This window comes from Anoplopoma fimbria, chromosome 4 (assembly GCF_027596085.1).
Source record: "Anoplopoma fimbria isolate UVic2021 breed Golden Eagle Sablefish chromosome 4, Afim_UVic_2022, whole genome shotgun sequence".
Taxonomy (NCBI): Eukaryota; Metazoa; Chordata; class Actinopteri; order Perciformes; family Anoplopomatidae; genus Anoplopoma; species Anoplopoma fimbria.
In genome coordinates, this window is record NC_072452.1 from 12866209 (window position 1) to 12883491 (window position 17283).

The window sequence follows — 17283 nt, forward strand, 5'->3', positions numbered from 1 at the left end:
AAAGTTTTGACTTTGAAACTCTGAAAACGTTCCAGTTCCAAGTTGTTGCCTCAGATTCTGGAACTCCGTCACTGAGCAGCAACGTCACAGTGAACGTGTTCATTCTGGATCAGAACGACAACGCTCCAGTCATCCTGTATCCAGTCAGCTCTAACGGTTCTGCTGAAGGTGTGGAGGAGATTCCCCGCAATGTGAACGCAGGACACCTGGTGACTAAAGTCAGAGCCTATGACGCTGATATAGGATATAACGGCTGGTTACTGTTTTCACTGCAGGAAGTTACTGACCACAGTCTCTTTGGTTTGGACCGCTATACAGGACGGATCAGAACACTTCGCTCATTCACAGAGACAGACGAGGCTGAGCATAAACTGGTCATACTGGTGAAAGACAATGGGAACGTCTCACTCTCAGCAACAGCTACTGTGATGGTCAAAGTTGTGGAGCCCAAAGAGGCTTTTGCTGCTTCTGATGTTAAAAGTGCCACAAAGGATGATGAGGACAGTAATGTGACTTTTTACCTGATGATAACTTTGGGCTCAGTCTCAACACTTTTTCTCATCAGTATCATCGTGCTGATTGCAATGCAGTGCTCTAAATCCACAGAGTATACTTCTAAATACCTACAAGAGACTAATTATGACGGGACACTGTGTCACAGCATCCAGTACAGATCTGGAGAAAAACGCTACATGTTAGTGGGACCCAGAATGAGTATAGGATCTACTATAGTCCCGGGCAGCCATGCGAACACTCTCATGCTCCCTGACAGGAGGACACCTGGAGAGGTAAGACTGTTTTTTTTAATTTTCCTTATACATCATGCTTTCGCACAACCATATTTAACGGTATTCAATAAGGAGAAGGAGAAACATATCGTTTTTGTTTTCTATTCTCTCCCCTCTGGTGTGAAACTATGCTGTCCATGGTGCTGAATGGTGTTTTTTGTGGTAGGGATTTTTTAGGATAAATGTAATAAGTGGTTAGCAAATATATGCGAATAATCACTCAGCCTGTTTCCTCTAAATAAAGTTTGTATTCCAAACTCAGTATTCACATGTTTTGTAAGTGAATCCATCGGGTATTTTAACAAAATAGAGCTTTGGCTGGATTTACAAAGCGTATCTCACCTTCTTACTGATACATCATTTGAAGTGGATGCGGTCACGTGTCATTTAACAATGCATTTGGTTGCAGGTGTTATTGTTTGTATTCATCAGTTATCCAATAATCACACATATGAGGAGGAAGGCAAAAGCATCCTGTGAGGGACGCATGGGAAGGGAGGTTGTAATCAGCTCATCGCGTATTCTATACAACTGTACTATTGTAACGAGGGCAGTCAGGCATTTTGTAGTATTTTAATAGAGAAGACGGTAGTGAAGCAAAGCATTTGGGATTACGTGTGGTATTGTTGCCCACTGGTCACATGGTGTCAGTGTGGACTAAGAAGTGGTGGTGTTGCTCATCCTGTAGAGGCCCTGCCCATCTCTGGATCGTCTCTTATTGAGGTGGAACGCTGACGGAGAACACATCGTAGGCTATGTATCAAGTATTATGAACAGCGGTTAATATGTATGTGTGGAAGCTTACATTTGAGAATCGTAAAATGGATATTATCAGACTGGTTCGATGAGCAATTAGTTAACTGTATAACAAAGCCTTCATTTTTTATTACATTTTTTGCTTCACAATGGGAGAACGAGGACAAAGGCACCGAGTGAGCTGCTGGTGGGTTGCCGGGATTTTGTTGCTGTGCTGTGGGGATCGGATTTTGGCTCAGCTAAGATATTCTGTTCCAGAGGAAGTACAAGTGGGATCCCCTGTCGGAAATGTCGCCAAAGATTTAGGGCTCGACATCAACACCTTGACAGAGCGGCGGTTTCGTATCGTTTCGGGGCCAAACCATGCTCTGTTTCAGTTAAACCAAAACAACGGAGTGTTGTATATTGGACAAACTGTGGACCGCGAAGAGCTCTGTGATGGAATCAAGGTTTGTCTGATAAACCTGAAAGTTGTGGTAGAAAGCCCGCTGGAAATACATTATGTTGGCGTTGAAATAACGGATGTTAACGACCATTCGCCGACTTTTCCTGAAAACGAGCAGCAACTGGAAATAGCAGAGCATACTCCTCCAGGTACTCGTTTCCAAATTCAGGCAGCTAGAGACCCTGATGTCGGTACACAGTCAGTTCGATTATATAAGTTGAGCCAAAACGAATTTTTCGATACTGAAATCAGAGACAGCGAGGAGGACAAGATACCATTTTTAGTGCTGAAGAAGCCCTTGGATAGGGAGCAAAAGTCAGAACACCATTTAGTGTTAACGGCTGTTGATGGGGGCAGTCCGTCGAAATCTGGGAGCCTTAATTTGACTATAACTGTACTGGATGCAAATGATAACCGTCCTGTTTTCAGCAAAGATATGTACACTGTGTCATTAGAAGAAAATGTCGCAATAGGAACTCTGGTGATACAATTAAACGCTACAGATTTAGATGAAGGGTCTAACAGCGAAATTGAATACTCGTTTGGAAAAACACAGAATAAGAAAGTGCACGACACATTTGAATTAGACAGCGTCACGGGTGAGATTCGAGTGAAAGGAAAAGTGGACTTTGAGGACACGGAGGTTTATAGACTGGATCTGCAGGCATCAGATAAAGGCCAGCCACCTTGGACGGCTGAAAGTAGAGTAGTGATAAAAATAAAAGATGTGAATGATAACCAGCCAGACATTGAAGTAACATCATTGTCCAACGTAGTCCCAGAAGACGCAAAGCCTGGCACAGTTATATCACTTATTAGTGTAACAGACAGAGATTCGGGCTTAAATGGTAAAGTTATTTGTAAAATCTTGGATAATGCTCCGTTTGATTTGACGCCATCCATTGAGGAAAACATGTACTCTCTTGTCACAAAGGGGCGTTTGGACAGAGAAATGATGTCCCATTATGATATCACAATAACAGCTACTGACTGTGGCGAACCTCCACTTTCCACTGTAAAGTATTTGACTGTTCAGGTGTCAGATGTAAATGACAACAGGCCACTTTTCAGTCAAAATCCATTTGAACTTTATTTGGTAGAAAACAATGCCCCGGGGGCATCAATATATTCTGTAAGCGCAGCTGATAGTGATCTGAATGAAAATGCAGCAATAGCATACCACATTGTGAGAGGGAACGGGCTTTATCGCGATATGACATCTTTCCTGAATGTAAATTCGGAAAACGGTCACATATCCGCGCTAAAAAGTTTTGACTTTGAAACTCTGAAAACGTTCCAGTTCCAAGTTGTTGCCTCAGATTCTGGAACTCCGTCACTGAGCAGCAACGTCACAGTGAACGTGTTCATTCTGGATCAGAACGACAACGCTCCAGTCATCCTGTATCCAGTCAGCTCTAACGGTTCTGCTGAAGGTGTGGAGGAGATTCCCCGCAATGTGAACGCAGGACACCTGGTGACTAAAGTCAGAGCCTATGACGCTGATATAGGATATAACGGCTGGTTACTGTTTTCACTGCAGGAAGTTACTGACCACAGTCTCTTTGGTTTGGACCGCTATACAGGACGGATCAGAACACTTCGCTCATTCACAGAGACAGACGAGGCTGAGCATAAACTGGTCATACTGGTGAAAGACAATGGGAACGTCTCACTCTCAGCAACAGCTACTGTGATGGTCAAAGTTGTGGAGCCCAAAGAGGCTTTTGCTGCTTCTGATGTTAAAAGTGCAACAAAGGATGATGAGGACAGTAATGTGACTTTTTACCTGATGATAACTTTGGGCTCAGTCTCAACACTTTTTCTCATCAGTATCATCGTGCTGATTGCAATGCAGTGCTCTAAATCCACAGAGTATACTTCTAAATACCTACAAGAGACTAATTATGACGGGACACTGTGTCACAGCATCCAGTACAGATCTGGAGAAAAACGCTACATGTTAGTGGGACCCAGAATGAGTATAGGATCTACTATAGTCCCGGGCAGCCATGCGAACACTCTAATGCTCCCTGACAGGAGGACACCTGGAGAGGTAAGACAATGTATGATTTTAATATATTTTGAATTACTGTTTTGTATGAACTCTTTGGGTGACTGTACTCAATCTAAATTAATACATTGTGGTTATTTTTTAGAAGAAAATGTTCCATGAGCTTAATTGTTTTTATGTGGTTTGGTCAGGATAAATATTGTAGAAACGTGTTATGGTACTGAAGTCTGGTTTTGATGATTTTGCTCTCGTTGTGTTTTAAAAGTATCTAGACTAGAAGAGAGAGTATTTTTTATTTTTTTTGTATTTCTTACTTAAAAATGTACTTTGAAGCTAATCGACCATGGTAAGACTATTGCGCTGTCCCTGGTGATTAAAGTTTGATGGAAGTTTGCGTTATGTATCTTAGACTCTATTATAGTCAGGAAATACTTTTGGTGATAGTTATCCAACTGGCACATATGAGCCATTGCAACCTGTTTGTTTCATTTGCTGTTGACTGCCGAGCGATATTGTCGCTCATAACCTCAAAATGTAGCATTTGTGAGACACTTTGTACAGAAGATGTTCTATTCCATGTTTTATATTTTATTTCTACTTTCTACTTAACGAAGGCATGTGGTGGTCCACTGGGTGTCAGTGTTACATTAGAGAATAGCTAAGGTTTCAGTCGGAATAGACTGCCCTTTTAAATTGTGTATTCCAGCTCGAACGCAAACAATGCCCTCGTTTCAGATTTGATCTTTCCGTCGCGAACGTGTTTTTTCTGAAATGGATATTCTCCGGACAACTAGAGGCGATTGAAGAGGAAGATATTTGTGGATGCTATTTCAAATGATTACACCAAAGGAAACACAGGACAAAGAGGCAGAATGACGTCTTGGTCGGGTCCTCTGCTTTTCTCTCTCCTGTTTGGCTTTGGTGAGCTGATTTCAGCTCAAATAAAATACTCTGACTCCGAGGAAGTTAAACTGGGAGCAGTTATTGGAAATGTTGCCAAGGATTTGGGCCTTGATGTCAGTACTTTGACAAACAGGGTTTTCGTATTGTGTCTGGACCTCAGGACGCGCTATTCGAGGTAAACCAAAACAATGGCGCTTTGTATGTCCACAAGAATCTCGATAGGAAAAGCTCTGCGATGGAAATGATGATTGTTTAATAGATCTGAAAATCGTTGTTGAAAATCCACTTGAGATTCATTATGTCACAGTGGAAATAACGGATGTAAATGATCATGCACCGACGTTTGTCGAGAAAGAAAAGGTTCTAGAAATAACAGAGACCACTTTGCCAGGAGCACGATTTCAGTTACCAGGCGCACGCGACCCAGATGTTGGAATAAATTCAGTCCAGCGCTATAAACTAAGTCAAAACGATAATTTTAATCTTGAAATTCGAGAAAGGGGAGAAGATAAAATCCCCTTCTTAGTGTTGCAGCGGCCCTTGGACAGAGAGCAAAAACGAACCATTGCTTGATTTTAACCGCAATGGATGGAGGCACACCACTAAAATCTGCTAATCTTAATCTTACCGTAAAGGTTCTCGATATCAATGATAACAGACCTACTTTCTCCAAGGAGGTTTATTCTGTGATATTACAAGAAAATGTTGCTTTAGAAACGATTGTAATAAAAGTCCAAGCAACTGATCTCGACGAGGGAGCTAATGGGGATGTCGAGTACGCCTTTGGAAAAACACATTAATTCCAAGGTGTTGGAGTTATTTACTCTAGACAGACATACAGGCGAGATTCGAGTTAAAGGACAAATTGACTATGAGACAGCTGATGTTTTCAAGTTAGACGTCCAAGCCTATGACAGAGGTCAGCCCCCGACAACAACGGACTGCAGAGTTATAATAAAGATCCAAGATGTCAATGACAATAAACCAGAAATAGAGGTGACATCAATATCTAGCATGGTTCCAGAGGATTCAAAACATGGGACAGTGATCTCTTTAATTAGTGTTACAGACCTTGATTCGGGTCTGAATGGCAAAGTCATGTGCAGTCTGACAGGGAATGTACCATTTGAATTAAAACCGTCGTTTAAAGAAAACATGTACTCTTTAGTGACAAAAGAAACGTTGGACAGAGAAACAGTTTCACACTATGACATTTCAATAACCGCTATAGATTATGGTGAGCCTCCACTTTCTACATTCAAAACTTTGACTATTCAGGTTTCAGATGTGAATGACAACACCCCAGAGTTCCCACACAGTCCCTTGGAATTATACTTGACGGAAAACAATGCTCCTGGCGCATCAATATTTTCTGTGAGTGCAATTGATAAAGACTTAAATGACAATGCAGCAGTGTCCTATTCTATAATTAGAGGGAAAGGCGGTCATAATGATATGGCATCTTTTCTCAATATTCATTCTGAAAATGGAAAGATTTCCGCTCTAAAAAGTTTTGACTTTGAAACTCTGAAAACGTTCCAGTTCCAAGTTGTTGCCTCAGATTCTGGAACTCCGTCACTGAGCAGCAACGTCACAGTGAACGTGTTCATTCTGGATCAGAACGACAACGCTCCAGTCATCCTGTATCCAGTCAGCTCTAACGGTTCTGCTGAAGGTGTGGAGGAGATTCCCCGCAATGTGAACGCAGGACACCTGGTGACTAAAGTCAGAGCCTATGACGCTGATATAGGATATAACGGCTGGTTACTGTTTTCACTGCAGGAAGTTACTGACCACAGTCTCTTTGGTTTGGACCGCTATACAGGACGGATCAGAACACTTCGCTCATTCACAGAGACAGACGAGGCTGAGCATAAACTGGTCATACTGGTGAAAGACAATGGGAACGTCTCACTCTCAGCAACAGCTACTGTGATGGTCAAAGTTGTGGAGCCCAAAGAGGCTTTTGCTGCTTCTGATGTTAAAAGTGCAACAAAGGATGATGAGGACAGTAATGTGACTTTTTACCTGATGATAACTTTGGGCTCAGTCTCAACACTTTTTCTCATCAGTATCATCGTGCTGATTGCAATGCAGTGCTCTAAATCCACAGAGTATACTTCTAAATACCTACAAGAGACTAATTATGACGGGACACTGTGTCACAGCATCCAGTACAGATCTGGAGAAAAACGCTACATGTTAGTGGGACCCAGAATGAGTGTAGGATCTACTATAGTCCCGGGCAGCCATGCGAACACTCTCATGCTCCCTGACAGGAGGACACCTGGAGAGGTAAGACATTAAAAACAACATTTTATGCAGAATACAAGCGTTTAATTCTTGTTTGTGCTTTGCACAAAGTTTGCTTCTTATTGTGTCTCCCAAGCCTTTTGCGCAGAGACCACTACCAAATATAACTTTGAACAAAGTTTGAGTTTCTATCATGTTCATGTCTCGTTTATCATACAAAGTGATTATATATATTGAGAATTATTTTAGAATACAAGTCGATGTAGTAAAATGCTCTATGTGTTTAGATAGCAGCTACTCTGTGCTCTCTGCTGTTCCTTCAATGATGTCTTCCCTTGATTATAACCACTGTCCATGGTGCTGAAATGAAAATTGTTTTCCTGTTTCCAAGCCCAAAGATGAATTTATGAATTTGGGAATATGTATGTAGTGGCTTTTTGATATTTGTGTCTGATACTATTCCAACTTCTAACCAACTGAATGAACAATTTGAATATTTTGCAGTATTTCTGTTGAGTTGTTGGAGCAATATGCACCTAGTTGTAATAATACTGAACTACTTGTATTATTAGAGGGAAAGGCTGTGCGTGTTCTGGAGGTTGCTGTCTATGGTGCTGAAACGGATGATTGTGTCAAACAGACATGTGATGTTAAAGAAACATAGAGGCCCTATAAAAGTATGCAGGACTTCAAAGTGTATTTTATTAAAATAGTGCAGTTTGCTATTTACCTCTGGGTGTCACTATTACATCGGTAAGCCAGAGACGACTTTATCCCTCCCCTTTCAAGGCTTTTGTTTCCGACTGAACAGTGCAAAGAAGGTATTTGAATCAAGCACACGAGCCGATGGAATCACGCTTTGCTTTTTGAAAATGTGCGACACTCTGAGTGCTGGACATAGATAATTGTTTGTTGAAGTAACAACCTCCTGTGCGTGTATGTGCTGTTGGATAACGATGGGGATCGATACAAGATCTCGGACAAAGGACTGCTCCTGGTTTGCTTTTTATTTGGCTCTACTCCTTTTCGGAAAAACGGCTTTGGCTCAGATAAGGTACTCTATTCCTGAGGAGGTACAAGAGGGGACTGTTGTTGGAAATGTTGCGAAGGATCTTGGCCTTGACATCAACTCTTTGCTTGCTCGACGGTTCCGTGTTGTATCTGGAAGTAAGGACGCTATTTTTGAGGTAAACCAGAATAACGGGGCATTGTACGTCGACAAACACATCGACAGAGAGGAGCTCTGTCAGGGCAGCGGCGCTTGCCTGATGGAGCTAAAAATCCTCGTTGAAAATCCTCTGGAAATACACTATGTAATTGTAGAAATTACTGATGTAAATGATCACTCTCCTATTTTCCCTGAAAAGGAACAGATATTTGAGATAGCTGAGCATACATTGCCAGGACGGCGATTTCAACTGCACACTGCTCGTGATCCCGACGCTGGCATTAACTCTATTCGCACATACACTTTGACGTTAAATGAACATTTTGAAGTAAATATTCGTCAAAGCGATGTGGATAAGATTCCATTTTTAGTGCTGAAGAAACCTTTAGACAGAGAACAGAAGAACAAACACACGCTTCTTGTTACAGCAGTTGATGGAGGTAAACCTCCAAAAACAGGGACACTAAATATTTCTATTATTGTTCTTGACAGTAATGATAATCGTCCGATGTTTAGTCAGGAAATTTACCAAATTGTAATTAATGAAAATGTTGCTGTCGGTACTTCAGTATTTAGAATGAATGCAACAGATCTTGATGAAGGTACTAACGGGGAAATTGAGTACAGCCTTGGAAAAACCTTGAGGCGGAAAGTTTATGAAATGTTTGAATTGGACAAATTAACTGGAGAGATTAGAGTTAAAGGGGTGGTGGACTATGAGGAAAACGACGCATATGAACTGGATGTTGAGGCATCAGATAAGGGAACACCTCCACTAGCAGGTGAGTGTAGAGTCATTATAAAGATAAAAGACGTTAACGACAATCCACCGGAAATAGATGTGACATCACTGTCAAATACTGTATCCGAAGACTCAAAGCCTGGCACCGTTATTTCTCTTATTAGTGTCACCGATAAAGACTCGGGTGTCAATGGAAAAATTATTTCGCACATATCGAATGACACACCTTTTGAATTAAAGCCCTCCTATAAGGAGAATACGTACTCTATTGTCACAAAGGGAGTTTTGGATCGAGAGAAAGTGTCACATTATGAAATAACAATAAAAGCCACCGACTGTGGTGAACCTCCCTTATCTACTGTTAAAACTCTGAGTATTCAGATATCAGATGTAAATGACAACAGTCCACATTTCCAACATGTCCCTTATGAGTTTTATCTCGCAGAAAACAATGTTCCAGGAAGATCAATTTTCTCTGTAAGCGCAAAGGACGATGATTTGAGTGAAAATGCAGCTATTTCATATCATATTGTCAGAGAAGGAATTCAAAATGACGTAACGTCATTCCTAAATATAAACTCTGATAATGGACACATCACAGCGCTAAAAGTTTTGACTTTGAAACTCTGAAAACGTTCCAGTTCCAAGTTGTTGCCTCAGATTCTGGAACTCCGTCACTGAGCAGCAACGTCACAGTGAACGTGTTCATTCTGGATCAGAACGACAACGCTCCAGTCATCCTGTATCCAGTCAGCTCTAACGGTTCTGCTGAAGGTGTGGAGGAGATTCCCCGCAATGTGAACGCAGGACACCTGGTGACTAAAGTCAGAGCCTATGACGCTGATATAGGATATAACGGCTGGTTACTGTTTTCACTGCAGGAAGTTACTGACCACAGTCTCTTTGGTTTGGACCGCTATACAGGACGGATCAGAACACTTCGCTCATTCACAGAGACAGACGAGGCTGAGCATAAACTGGTCATACTGGTGAAAGACAATGGGAACGTCTCACTCTCAGCAACAGCTACTGTGATGGTCAAAGTTGTGGAGCCCAAAGAGGCTTTTGCTGCTTCTGATGTTAAAAGTGCCACAAAGGATGATGAGGACAGTAATGTGACTTTTTACCTGATGATAACTTTGGGCTCAGTCTCAACACTTTTTCTCATCAGTATCATCGTGCTGATTGCAATGCAGTGCTCTAAATCCACAGAGTATACTTCTAAATACCTACAAGAGACTAATTATGACGGGACACTGTGTCACAGCATCCAGTACAGATCTGGAGAAAAACGCTACATGTTAGTGGGACCCAGAATGAGTGTAGGATCTACTATAGTCCCGGGCAGCCATGCGAACACTCTAATGCTCCCCGACAGGAGGTCTGCGACTGCAGAGGTAAGATATATTTAAATATTATTTATCAGGCTGGTGTTTATATGAATGTGATTCTCCAAAACATTAATATGACGATCAACATTTAAAGGCTGAACATCTCAAACATGGACAACGTTTATTTTCAACATAATTGTCATTTTTTTACCCTTTTGATAATGTTGTATACTATTTTGATGAAGTCGTAGTATTTCCCTTTCAAATGCGAAACATTTTGCAATAACAAAATAAGTTTACAATAAGAAATTATTTCTTATTTGACTTGTTGTTGTGGGAGATGAAGGTTGAATCAGCCCTCTGTACAGTGTCTGGTTGCGAGATTATATTGTCAAAAGGAGTTGAAATGAATCCGTTTTTGTGCTTAAATCGCATGGTGGCACTAAACAACCAGAAATACGCATCACAGCACTTCCCCGTCGGTCCGTGAGACTGCCTCTAAAGCATTCAGGGTGGGGGGCAGACCAACATCCTCTGACTATTATTTGTTCTATTATCAACTCGTAGCATACAACCCGCGCGCATGGCAAGACGGGGATGTTTTGTCTCAATTAACGGACCTGTAAACCATCTGTATATTTTGGTATTCACTGGATGCATGCATTGACACTGACAATGGAACAAAGCGGTCCGGACTCATGGCGACAGGGAAGCAAAAACGGATGGCCTTTGTGCTGTTTCTCAGTCTGATTTTCGGCAAGGCATCGGGACAGATAAGATATTCTATATCTGAGGAGATCAAAGAAGGGACTTCTGTTGGGAATATTGCAAAGGATTTGGGAATTGATCCAATTATATTAAAAGCCAGGGGATTTCGTATCGTTTCTGGCACCACTGAACCCCTTTTCCAGGTAAACCCGCTTTTTTCGAAATGATGGGATTTTATACGTAAATCGTAACGTTGACCGTGAAGAAATATGCCAGCGGACCAGTGTGTGTTGATAAACCTTAAGACAGTGCTAGAGAACCCACTGGAGATCCATTATGTTGCTGTGGAAGTGTTAGACGTAAATGACCATTCGCCCTCTTTCCCGGAAGACAACAAAAGGATAGAGATTTCCGAGTCCACTTTACCGGGAACCAGATTTCAGTTGCATGCTGCTCTGGACCCAGATGGTGGTGTGAATTCCGTTCAGCAGTACAAACTAAGTCCTAATAATCATTTTCGGCTGGAAGTGAAAGATCGCGGAAAAGATGGCAAAGTGCCGATTTTACAATTACAAAGCCCGTTAGACAGGGAGGCCTCTAGCAGCCACAAACTACTGCTTACTGCCCTGGATGGAGGTAAACCCTCTAAATCAGGGTCCATGGAAATATTTATAGATGTTCTAGATGTGAACGATAATGCTCCAGTTTTTACAAAGGATGTGTATTCTGCAGAGATAGATGAAAATTCCCCTGAAGGAACAATAGTCATACGAGTAAATGCCACGGATAGGGACGACGGTTTAAATGGAGATGTTAGCTATTCTTTCGGCAATATAAATAGTAAGATACGTGAACTGTTTAACGTCAACCCGATCACAGGTGAAATAACTGTGAAAGGACAGTTAGACTATGAAGTGGATGACAGTTACGAAATAGATATTCAAGCATATGACAGCGGCACTGTTCCATTAAGAACGGACAAAAGTGTTACTGTAAATATTAAAGACAAAAATGACAATGCACCTGTAATTGAGGTGACGTCACTGTCTAACACAATTTCAGAAGATTCCAGACCAGGAACAACGGTAGCACTTCTTAGCATTACGGATTTGGACTCTGGAGTAAACGGGAAAGTTTTCAGCTTTGTGAAAGGCGATGTCCCTTTCACACTAACGCCTTCCATACAGGACAACATGTACACTGTCGTGACAAAGTCACAGCTTGACAGAGAAAACAGATCGATTTATGATGTAACTATTATCGCAAAAGATGCAGGTGAACCAGCCTTAACAACTGAACAGATGTTGAGAGTTATTGTATCCGACGTTAACGACAACAGCCCAGAGTTCTCAATGAGGCAATACAATTTTTACGTCAACGAAAATAACCCTCCAGGAGTGTCGGTATTTTCCTTAATCGCGTCGGATCATGACGAGGGAGATAATGCTCTTATTTCATATCATATTCTCAGAGATGCAGCTCATGCAAATAAAGTGACGTCATTTCTGAACGTAAACTCTGAAAATGGAGATATTTTGGCTCTAAAAAGTTTTGACTTTGAAACTCTGAAAACGTTCCAGTTCCAAGTTGTTGCCTCAGATTCTGGAACTCCGTCACTGAGCAGCAACGTCACAGTGAACGTGTTCATTCTGGATCAGAACGACAACGCTCCAGTCATCCTGTATCCAGTCAGCTCTAACGGTTCTGCTGAAGGTGTGGAGGAGATTCCCCGCAATGTGAACGCAGGACACCTGGTGACTAAAGTCAGAGCCTATGACGCTGATATAGGATATAACGGCTGGTTACTGTTTTCACTGCAGGAAGTTACTGACCACAGTCTCTTTGGTTTGGACCGCTATACAGGACGGATCAGAACACTTCGCTCATTCACAGAGACAGACGAGGCTGAGCATAAACTGGTCATACTGGTGAAAGACAATGGGAACGTCTCACTCTCAGCAACAGCTACTGTGATGGTCAAAGTTGTGGAGCCCAAAGAGGCTTTTGCTGCTTCTGATGTTAAAAGTGCAACAAAGGATGATGAGGACAGTAATGTGACTTTTTACCTGATGATAACTTTGGGCTCAGTCTCAACACTTTTTCTCATCAGTATCATCGTGCTGATTGCAATGCAGTGCTCTAAATCCACAGAGTATACTTCTAAATACCTACAAGAGACTAATTATGACGGGACACTGTGTCACAGCATCCAGTACAGATCTGGAGAAAAACGCTACATGTTAGTGGGACCCAGAATGAGTATAGGATCTACTATAGTCCCGGGCAGCCATGCGAACACTCTAATGCTCCCTGACAGGAGGACACCTGGAGAGGTAAGACATTAAAATTTAGCAGGTGTGGCATTTTCTGTTTGGATGTTTATCAAATGTTTTGGAGTTTCGTAGAATTGTGGGGTCTTAAGTGTTTAGAAACTATACGTCCAGACAGGTTCATGACACATGCTATAGTGCCTTCTGTTCTCAAAATAACAGATGTAAGTTTGTCAGTTTACTATCATTTTGGACGCAGCTTCCTGCTTTTGTTTGCAAGAACTCCTGCCTGATGCACTTTTTTTCTCAGAACTTGTCATCCATAAAGTTGCATATCCGTCATTCTTGTCTTAGAGTGAGAGAGGAAAAGCCAATGCGTCACTGGATTATAGCCACTTTCTGTGCAAAGAACTTTCCCATCAATCATCTAAAATTGCATTAAAAATAAGAAACAATGCCTGCCTACACTGATATTCAGTAGTAATTATCATCTGTGTCCGAACGGCATAATAGTTATGGACCAAAAGGATGTGGTTAAGATAGAAAAAAAGGCTTCAAGTCTGCTGAAATCGCTATCCATGGTGCTGAAATACATTGATTTCACTGTTTTCAAACAAGAATATGAGCAAAGTAAAAAAAAAAAGAATGGTTGGGTATTTCTTTTTACTGTGCCACTTCATTTGCAATACCACGAATAAGTTTTAGCCATACAGATTCTGCTATTTCATTAATGCATGAAGTGGTTTTTTTTTCTGTATAGCAAGGCGAACATAAAACAAGTAAATAGCGGTAGCTCCAAGGATGTTCTTGTATGCGTTTGTGATCATGTTGGTTTAACAAAACCTGATTAATCTCGACTTCTGTAGTGAGATCTCCAGGAGGATTTGCACTTGTCCGACTTTAAATATGATAAGATTTTGCCCTCTTGGTGTCACTGTTACATTAATAAGGCCATACAGGACACAGTCCCTCCCCTAACGAAGCTTTTGTTTGGTAGCTCACAGCAGAGGTTACATCTGATTCAAGGGTGTGAGTTGGATGAGACGGTGTCGTGCGTTACATGCGATACACTGAAAAGGTCGGATATATACGTTGGATTTGCTGCAAAAACCGGCTCCTGCGTGTGTTCGTGTTGTTGGACAACGATGGGGAGTCAAAGACGATGTCGCTTAAGTGACTATTGTTGGTTCGTTTTTCATGTTTATATACTGATGATTTTTGCAAACAATGCTTTGGCTGAATTGAGATACTCTATTCCGGAGGAGATGAAAGAAGGTACTGCTGTTGGAAATGTTGCTAAGGATCTTGGTTTGGACAAAACAGCTTTGATTGATCGACGATTTCGAGTTGTGTCTGGATTTAAGGACGCTTTTTTCGAGGTAAACCCGGACAATGGTGCCTTACAGGTCCGTAAAAAGATCGACCGAGAGGAGCTGTGTCACGGCAGTGGTGTGTGCGTAATTGAGCTGAAAATCCTTGTTGAAGACCCGCTGGAGATACACTATGTTGTTGTAGAAATCACTGACGTAAATGACCACTCTCCTCGTTTTTCTGAAAAGGAACAGCAATTTGAAATAGCAGAACATACATCTCTGGGAACGCGATTTGAATTACACGCGGCCCGCGATCCCGATGCTGGAATTAACTCTATTCGTACGTATACATTAACGTCAAATGATCATTTTGATATAGAAAATAGTCAAAGCGATGAAGAAAAAATTCCATTTTTAGTGCTGAAGAAACCGTTGGACAGAGAACAAAAGAATAAACATTCGCTATTGGTCACAGCAGTTGATGGAGGTAAACCGCAAAGATCAGGCACACTCAATGTCTCTATTATTGTTCTTGACATTAATGATAATCGTCCAGTGTTTAGTCAAGACTCTTACCAAATAGAAATATATGAAAACGTCCCTGTTGGTACTACTGTTACAAGAGTGAGTGCAATAGATCCAGACGAAGGGACTAATGGGGAAATAGAGTACAGCCTTAGCAGAACGTTAGCACGTAAAGTGTACGAAATATTTGAATTAGATAAGTTAACTGGACAAATTAAATTGAAAGGAGTCGTTGATTTTGAGGAATCCGAGAATTATAAACTAGATATTGAGGCATCTGACAAAGCAACACCTCCATTAACCAGCAGGTGTAAAGTCATTGTAAAGATAAAAGATGTTAATGATAATCCACCAGAAATAGAAATAACATCACTGTCAAATACAGTGTCTGAAGATTCAAAACTTGGCACAGTTATTTCACTTATTAGTGTGACTGATAAAGACTCCGGTGTAAACGGAAACATTATCTCACGCATAACAGAGGAAGTGCCCTTTGAGTTAAAGCCTTCTTATAGGGAAAACATTTATTCAGTTGTCACGAAGGGATTTCTGGATCGAGAGGAGGTGTCATATTATGAACTAACAATAAAAGCCACCGATTGTGGTGAACCTCCACTATCTACTGTTAAAACACTCCGCATTCAGATATCAGATGTAAACGACAACAGACCACAATTCACCCAAAGTCCATTACAGTTTTATCTTGTTGAAAATAACGTTGCTGGACAGTTGATATTCTCTGTAAGCGCAACAGATAGTGATATCGATGACAATGCAGCCATAACTTATAATATTGGCAGAGATAATTTAGTATCATCTTTTTTAAATGTAAACTCCGACAATGGACACATCACAGCGCTAAAAAGTTTTGACTTTGAAACTCTGAAAACGTTCCAGTTCCAAGTTGTTGCCTCAGATTCTGGAACTCCGTCACTGAGCAGCAACGTCACAGTGAACGTGTTCATTCTGGATCAGAACGACAACGCTCCAGTCATCCTGTATCCAGTCAGCTCTAACGGTTCTGCTGAAGGTGTGGAGGAGATTCCCCGCAATGTGAACGCAGGACACCTGGTGACTAAAGTCAGAGCCTATGACGCTGATATAGGATATAACGGCTGGTTACTGTTTTCACTGCAGGAAGTTACTGACCACAGTCTCTTTGGTTTGGACCGCTATACAGGACGGATCAGAACACTTCGCTCATTCACAGAGACAGACGAGGCTGAGCATAAACTGGTCATACTGGTGAAAGACAATGGGAACGTCTCACTCTCAGCAACAGCTACTGTGATGGTCAAAGTTGTGGAGCCCAAAGAGGCTTTTGCTGCTTCTGATGTTAAAAGTGCAACAAAGGATGATGAGGACAGTAATGTGACTTTTTACCTGATGATAACTTTGGGCTCAGTCTCAACACTTTTTCTCATCAGTATCATCGTGCTGATTGCAATGCAGTGCTCTAAATCCACAGAGTATACTTCTAAATACCTACAAGAGACTAATTATGACGGGACACTGTGTCACAGCATCCAGTACAGATCTGGAGAAAAACGCTACATGTTAGTGGGACCCAGAATGAGTGTAGGATCTACTATAGTCCCGGGCAGCCATGCGAACACTCTAATGCTCCCTGACAGGAGGACACCTGGAGAGGTAAGACTTTAAAATGTAGCAGGTGTGGCATTTTCTGGAGAGGTAAGCTGTTGTACGTGGGTGAAACTTCGGTTCATTTTATTTCTTTAAGAACTTCTTTTAGGCTTTGCAGCTAAACAGCGGTCGTAGCACACGTAGAATATTTTTTTTTTGTGATTACACACGTGGTTTGGGAATGACTCTGCAGGCGAATCAGAATGATAATATCGCTGTCCTTGTGTTTAAAAAAGAAGCCATATGCTATATAGTATGTACACTATGCATATTTTGTAATGAAAGCATGAGTAATATATTTTTTAAAAAAAAGGCTAAACCTTTAACTCTTATATTTGTGGAGGAACACCATCAGTGCGAAGTGATCACTTGGGGTCAGTATGTGAGCAGAAAAGAGTTTCATGAGAATCCCTTTGTCATAGATAT

At 41.4% G+C, this 17283-nt stretch overlaps 3 protein-coding genes and 1 pseudogene across 3 annotated transcripts; all 4 read left to right on the forward strand.

The window, feature by feature from the left end:
• Nucleotides 1–1693: 1693 nt before the first annotated feature.
• Nucleotides 1694–4277, forward strand: LOC129090547 (protocadherin alpha-7-like). The gene is made up of 2 exons (XM_054598196.1): nt 1694–4042; nt 4266–4277. The coding sequence occupies exons 1-2, from the start codon at nt 1694–1696 to the stop codon at nt 4275–4277; spliced, it is 2361 nt and encodes a 786-aa protein (XP_054454171.1).
• Nucleotides 4278–4872: 595 nt separating this feature from the next.
• LOC129090548 (fat-like cadherin-related tumor suppressor homolog) lies at nt 4873–10887 on the forward strand. The gene is given in 9 exon segments (XM_054598197.1): nt 4873–5035; nt 5038–5121; nt 5124–5459; nt 5462–5697; nt 5699–7198; nt 7968–7977; nt 8075–9667; nt 9670–10463; nt 10852–10887. Coding segments are annotated over 9 exon segments (4752 nt in total).
• A 185-nt stretch (nt 10888–11072) lies between these two features.
• Nucleotides 11073–13450, forward strand: LOC129090549 (protocadherin gamma-A11-like; annotated as a pseudogene).
• Nucleotides 13451–14520: 1070 nt separating this feature from the next.
• LOC129090459 (protocadherin alpha-3-like) lies at nt 14521–16875 on the forward strand. The gene has a single exon (XM_054598111.1). The coding sequence runs from the start codon at nt 14521–14523 to the stop codon at nt 16873–16875; it is 2355 nt and encodes a 784-aa protein (XP_054454086.1).
• Nucleotides 16876–17283: the final 408 nt, after the last annotated feature.